The sequence below is a fragment of the Cebus imitator genome, unplaced genomic scaffold (assembly GCF_001604975.1).
Source record: "Cebus imitator isolate Cc_AM_T3 unplaced genomic scaffold, Cebus_imitator-1.0 Scaffold289, whole genome shotgun sequence".
Taxonomy (NCBI): Eukaryota; Metazoa; Chordata; class Mammalia; order Primates; family Cebidae; genus Cebus; species Cebus imitator.
In genome coordinates this window covers 1,743,319-1,750,602 of record NW_016107604.1, presented here as the reverse complement: position 1 = coordinate 1,750,602, position 7,284 = coordinate 1,743,319, and the positions used below count along the sequence as shown (strand labels likewise).

Sequence of the window (7,284 nt, the reverse complement as noted above, 5' to 3'; positions counted from 1 at the left end):
TTTCCAGGTTTATAGTTCAGGAGAAAGGTCTGGGCTTGAGGAACCAGCATAGAGACAATCAGCCTGCAGGTCAGAGCCAAAGCAGTGAGGGCTAGATAAAATGTATCCATTCAACCAGTATTTATTAATACTACTGTTTGCCAGACATTGTGTTGTCATAAGGCTAAAGCAGAAAACAAGAAAGAGAAGGTTCCTACCCTCAAAGAGGTTACATTCTGGTGAGGAGAGCCAGAATACACATACACACACACATACACACACACACACACACACACACACACACACACACACACACACACTTACCCACATATGTAAAGGAAGGAAAATATTAGCTAGTAAAAGCACTGAGAAAAGAATTGAATTAGGGTATGATGTGATAGACATGGGCTACTTAGTTCTTTTTTCTTTGCTCAGGAAAGAGTTTGAGAAGCAAAAGAGAGCGCTGAAGACAACGTGCAGGGACCCACACTTGTGAGCCAAGCACGAATGAGGAGTTCCAAAGACAGAGGGCTCAGCACCCGGCACCAAGCATGTCATATAAATCACTACATCTAGACTCTTGGTCTATGCTCTCATTTGGAGGCCATGCCATCACCTCCAAACTAGAACCCCCAAGAACAACTCCAGTGATTATTTCATTTGGTAACTATATATATATATATATATATGGACTCCAGCAGTAGGGGATGCCACAGGGAACAAGACCATTGAGCTCCCTGCCCTCAGAAAGCTCATATTCAAATATTAGACACACACAGCATACACACATAGACACCTCACTCCCAACTAAACAGATCTCTAAATGAAATAAATGCAAGATGTGCTAAAGTAGATCACAGCAGATGATCTACTTTACATAGGATGGTGAGTGAATGAAAGCCCCTCTGGGAGCTGACATTTGAAATCAGTCCCAGAGTTTGCCATGCAGAGGACGCTGGTGAGGGCATTCCAGGCAGAGGGAACTGGGTGTGCATATGCTCAGAGGCAGGAAAGAGCTTGATGTGTTTGAGAAACTGAAAGACAGTCAATGAGGCCAAAAGACAGAACTGGAGAAAAAGAGGTGGTGACACTGGAAATACAAACAGACTCACATCACTCAAGGCCTTGCTGGCTGCAGTCAAATGTTTGGATCTTATTGTGAGGACAATGGCAAGTCACTGAAGGATTTTTCAAGCGAGGCGTAATCTGATCTGACTTTCATTTTAAGGAATTTCTGGGACCAGGAGCTCCTTTTTTTTCAGCATGCAGCTCCTTGAGGCTACCCCTCCAATCACAGTGTAGTGGTCCTTTATCCCACCCAGAATTAGGGTCAGGCCACCATCTGCAATGCAACTTTTCCTCCTTGGATTGCCTGCCTGGCCTAAGTGCTTCCCAAAAAGCCCTATAAACTCACTACAGTGTTTCCAATAGACTTTGGGAGTGTTGGGAAAATGGATGCTTTTGTAAAAGGACACAAATAATAAAACGAAACCACTCCCTCATTTCTGATGGAAATTTCTTGTTTTCTCCTCCACTGCTTTCCATTAGCCCATGGCCTGAGTAATTGTCTCTGCTCTTTACTGTCTCCATTTATTTTCCAAAACACTACGAACATGTGTATGTGACTATGAACAATAACAAAGAACTATAAATTCTTATTGATCCCAGAAGGTTGGGAATTCTAAACAATAAAAATATGTCCTCTGACTGCTTCTCTCAAAAGAGCATTTTGGAGACACAAAAGAGCTTTGTTAAAACAACAAATGAGCTGTTGGGACACTCTGGGCCTAATGGTGGGCTCTGGGCCACCAGGTAGTGATGCAAGAGGCGACTGCAGACACAAAGTTGGAAAGACCTCCCTGCTACCCTCTCCCGGGCTCACTTCCTCATTTCTCAGCCCACATCTTGACTGCATCAAATGGAGTTTACTATATAGCTTTCAGCCACTATCGTTGTCAGGAGCCAGAATTCTCAGCCTAAAGAGAAAGTGCCTTTTGTCCTCCAACCATGATTTAATTTACTCTCCTAAACGCTCCATTCACTTTGTTTTCAGGCTAAGAAGTCTCACAATTGTACGAGACCCTGGATTTAAATTTCCCTGTGTTTCTGCTGTTTGGAAATTTGCCTAGGTCAGCCACTGGATAGTCCCAGAATTCAGCTTCACCTTAGAGAAAATCTTGATCATGATTTGTTATAGTATTTCCAACTACTGTCATGTATTTTTCCCTCGATTCCTATATTTTCATGTCTTTTAGAATACACATGCATAAGCACAAGTACACACAGGTGCATACATATCACCTTTGCTCTGATAATCGGTAACATTTTTACTATTTTCCAACTTTATCACATTGCTGGAGATGTCCCTCCTTTGTCCCCCAGATTTGGGTGAGAGGAGGTGCTCTTAGCTGAGTTTTTTGTCTTTGTCACTCAGTTGCACCATTCCCAGCATTCTGCTGATCCTTCAACCCCATGATTCATAAGACAATGTGACCAGCTGATTTTCTATGCTTTTGCCCCTCTGTTCCGATGTACAAACCCCTTTTATATGTAAATTCATAACATTTACTAGAGTATTAGTGGCCAAAACTTGACCACAGAGTAATACAAACTCAAAGAAATGCCAATTCCCAATAGAAAATAGTTAACTAATTAGGAAAGAAATAATTCTTTCTGTTCTTTGGACAATCTTGAGGGGAAAACAGATTATTATTAGCAGAACGTGGCTTACCTGAATGTATTATAATCCACCATCTTTGTGTGCTTACAGTCAGCAGCTCTAAATACCTGCTTGAGCTCTCTGGATCTTGATTCTTCTTGCTTCACCTTTTGCAGGCTACGTTCGAAGTCACTGAAAGGATACTGTGAGGGGGAAATGAAAGGAAAAACATATTGAAATATTCCTAACACTTCAGGAGCCCAATCTTTCTGATGGCCAGCAAAGGGACTTCACACTGTGGACATGAAGTTAGCGGGTTTGTCTTTGCAAAGATACCAACACCGAGAAGGCATACTAGCTTTGCATCTCCTCAGTTAAAGCTTCTGGATGACAGTTCACCATCAGCATAGGCCCCAGCTCTGAGAGAAATGAGCTTAAGGAACAGCAGGCCACAGATCAGAAAACAACTCCTGCTTCTGTCTCAGCTTCCTCCCTATAATCCTTGGATATTGGCCCAATATGTTGGGAGATCCTAATGGAAAAAATGGGGATTCAAAACTGGATAAGTAGACCTCTATTTTCTCTAGATCTTTAGAATGGGCCCCAACCCCCAGAACTGTTGTTCATTAGGCAACACACTAATGAGAGCAAGACTGAATATCAAAGATTCAGGCAGGCACGGTAGCCCTCGCACATTCATTCTCCGGGCTGTCCAGTGTTCCTGTCTCCTGCCCTGTAACTAGCTTTTTTACTCGGTAAGAATACTTCTTGCAACCAGTTAAACATAAGGTCATAAATAATTATGGCTAAGAGATCAAAAATGAGAAGAGGAAATTTTAAAATAAAAACATTGATGGCAGTTTAGTATAAAGATCCTTCTCTCCCACCAGAGAATGATCCAGGTGGTTTGGCACCTTTCGCAGATCCCTACCCCTCCCACGTTTTTTCATTTCCTTTCATCTATTTCCATGACAGGATCTATTAGCTCTTTTGAAAAGATTCCTCAGGCTGATATTAAATAGTATAGCAATCTTTCTCTGCTTAGAATGTCTTTGTTAAGGGTAGTTTTAAAATAATACAGTTTTCACTTGGGATACTGACACCAGATAACATCCTACCCTGCTTTTACTGTCCCCAAAGGTAAAAAACAAAACAAAACAAAAAACCCTTTATATCTTACATTTATGCTACATATATATTTTACATTAAGGTATACGTTCACTGTCTGTTTGGAAAAAGAACTCTAATTTACAATAGCAGTACTGATTGAGCTTACCATGGGCCTCATGGCTATTTCAGCACGTCATACATATTATCACATCTAATCTTCATAGCAATTCTACGAAACAGGCACTGCTGTTCCTCCAATTCCAAAGATGAAGAAACTGAAGCTCAGGAAAACTACATATGTAAGGTCCCTCAGCTATTAATGTGGAGTCAGGTTCCCAAGCCAGGCCTGCTGGTCTCCAGAAATCTAAACTCTCAATGACTGAGTTTCTCATCTAGATACATACAGTGTTTTCGTATAGCTATGGGTTCATGGTTTTATGATAACCTGAATCCCTAAGACTACAAATGAAGAGACGGTGTGGCAGCCATGGAGGGCACTTCTCAGGCTGCCTGTCAAGAGAGATCCTGGAGAGAAGAGCACTGTTGGCTGACAGGCTCCAGCTGCCATACCTTCCAGATTCACAGAGTTCACAGGCAATGTCACTGCTGGGGCCACCCTCTCCCCAGGCTGTTCCTGCCCAGTGACACAAAGCACAGCAGGGGGACTAGAGCCAGGCCATTCCTGCCTGACAGGGGACCTCTCTAATAGGCAGTCTGTGCTCTGGGGCTGCCCTTCAGCCTGGTTGAGACTTTCCCAGAGCTGCACTGTTGGCTGAGGCTCTCCCTACACACCCCTCCTTCCTTTCTCTCTCTTTCCACAGGGGTTCAACCTGCCTCCCGGTCTGAAGGTCCCTCCTGCCCACTCCTGGCCCCTCCCCCTTTATCCTTCTTAGAAATTTCCCCCATGACATTTCTCACACTTCTTGTTCTGCTTTAGCATCTGCTTCTCAGAGGACCCAAACTGATATGAAAGATGTGATATACACAGAGACATCGATCTTAGCAACTTAACCCCGGGCATTTTATCTACAAAGGTGACAAAATTGGCACTGTATGTATATAAATGGTACATAAATATTATCATTTAAAGGAAAACTTTTAAAATAAAATTTTCCAGATAGATTTTTCCATATTAGGCAATGCTTCCCAAATATATATGTTTGCACACTGAACTAGTCCACATGTAAAATCAAGATTTTATCAATATGTTATTTTTACTGAACAGCACTGCCTTAATAGCACTTGCAGTAACAGTACCCATCTGCCATCTTGTTTTAAAAAAAAAAACAAAATACTATTTGACCTCACTGTTGCCAATTTATCCTTAAATCCTTATTTAGGCCTCAGGTGGCTACCGCTATGGGAAGGTGCAACCCCAGCAACTATTCAGTTCCCTTGAGATTTCTGTTTGTTCAGGCCTGGACGGCACAGTGTGTGGCACCAGATTTTCTTCCTTTCCTATAGTCATTGAATTTCTTTCTGAAAACATTGTTAGTGTCAGCAGAAAACCCAGGAAACTTGATTCAACCCTGGCCCTGCCTCCTGCCTGTGCCTGGAATCTGTGATGCTGGGCAGAGGAGAACCCAGCATGTAAACAGAGTAGACAAGGACCTGGCCTCTGTGATGGGATGTGTGGCCAAGTCACACAGATCCATTATTCATGCCCACATGTGTGAATGCACAATGTAAAACTGGTGGCAAGATGAAGAAGAAAAAGGCCCTAGAGAAAGAAAAACACAGACTGCAGAGGGCTGAGAGGCAAGTCAAGAATTATATAAAGTTAATTCACCTTATCTACATTCTGCTCCATGTATTTTAACGTATACTCATCAGCATTGAGCAAACGAAACAGGTAACCATTCACATTCACTGTGACTCCAACGTAGAACTCCTCGGCCTTGAAATATTCAGACAGTTCACTTTTAAAGACTGGTTGTCCAGGCTTCTTAACGCGACTTCTTTTCAAGAACATTCCACCAGTAACTCCTATAGAAAAATAAGTTTATGAGCAGTCTTTATTCTTGAAAGAAGCATCTGACTTGACTTCAGAGTTACTTTATCTTCAAGCACAGACCACCATATAAGTTACCTGTGAACTCATATTGCCTGTTATTTTCGAACTTAAGGGAGGAATGAGGGAGTGAGCAAAGAAATAAGACTTCCTAGGTGAAGGTGTTCAAGACAAAAAGCAAAGCTGGGCAGGGTGGAATATGCCTGCAGTCCCAGCAACTAGAGAGGCTGAGGCAGGAGGATAGCTTGAGGCTAGGAGTTCAAGACCAGCCTCAGCAGCATACCGAGATTCCATCTCAAAAAAAAAAAAAAGAAAAAGAAAAAATGGCATGGAATTCTAGCCTTTTCTTCTCTCTCTCTACTCTCTTTCCAGCCCAATAAACACTTGGCAAAAACCTCCTATATATGCCCAGTAGCATAATGGGAGAGTGGAACATCAGGAAGATACTCATCTTTAGAGCGTGTTTGAATAGTAGCAGTTAGAAAATTCCTCACTTGTGCTTATTTCCACCTATTTGTCCCAGATGATGTCTTATACTTACTCTGATATGCAGATTAAGTAGCAAATGCCCTACTTCTGTAAAGGAGATTACTTAAGTTTTCAAAGATAACTATGGGAGTCCCCTTAAATCTTTTTTTCCCTTCTGTTTCACACATGCTGCAACTTGGTTGGCCACATCTTCCCCATTCTAAATGTATTAGAGTTGATTTTTGACCTGTAAGAGCATGACTTATATTCATCCCTATGCAATTTCATATTTTAAGATTTGATCCATTATTGAAATCACCGTAGAGCCTTAGTTATAGAAGTTATTCATTACTCACTGGTGTGCTAAGTAGCTTATACCAGCTCAAAGGAGCTGACAGTTGAATTTTCAGAGATTTCGCAAGCCAGTTTTTAAACTCTTGGCTGCTTGAAATTGGCCATAGTTGGGGTATTCACACCATGGAAACTGGCAAACAGTACAAATCAGGGCTTTTAAAATATTTTCAAAGAGCCAGTTAACCAGCACATCACTGATTATTCTGCCCAAATGTATGTCTTCAGCATAGATAAAAGTTTTAAACATGTCAAGACAAAGAACAGGATCCTACAGTGCCATGATTAGGTAAGTCAATGGCTCTCCTCAGCGATGGCCGTGGTACCAGCATATTGCAGAGAGGCATTCTGTGGGCCTGAGTGCTGGAACCTTGGCAACAACCTCAACAGACAGAAGGGCCAGATAAAGATGGACCCTGAAGATTGAATTTGTGTATCTGGGATTTTTGTCTCACAGCCAAACAAAAATTTTTAAGTAGGACTATCAAGAATACAGACTTCCTCTTGGCTTGCTGGCTGTAAGTAGAACCAGTGGTACCTAGACCATGATCTTGAAGCCATCGGGTTCCATAGAGGTGCTTCAGAGGCCACAGAGGAAGGAGGGATAGTGGCAAAAAGGTGGTAACTCCAGGTACCCCAGCCCAAAGCCAACCAAAACTGTTCCACCTTTATCATTTTAAATGTTTAGGTTCCCATTTAAGAGATT

At 42.0% G+C, this 7,284-nt stretch overlaps 1 protein-coding gene across 3 annotated transcripts in view; it reads right to left on the bottom strand.

Annotated features, from left to right (window-relative positions):
- EFHC2 (EF-hand domain containing 2) overlaps positions 1 to 7,284 on the bottom strand; it is a 193,649-nt gene that overhangs the window by 82,315 nt on the left and 104,050 nt on the right. For all 3 annotated transcript variants that reach the window (XM_017502055.2, XM_017502056.2, XM_037729057.1), the window contains 2 exons: positions 5,538 to 5,734; positions 2,711 to 2,841 (listed from right to left, as the gene is read on the bottom strand). In XM_017502055.2, coding sequence (XP_017357544.1) covers positions 2,711 to 2,841; positions 5,538 to 5,734 — 328 coding nt within the window. The remainder of the gene's footprint in view (positions 1 to 2,710; positions 2,842 to 5,537; positions 5,735 to 7,284) is intronic.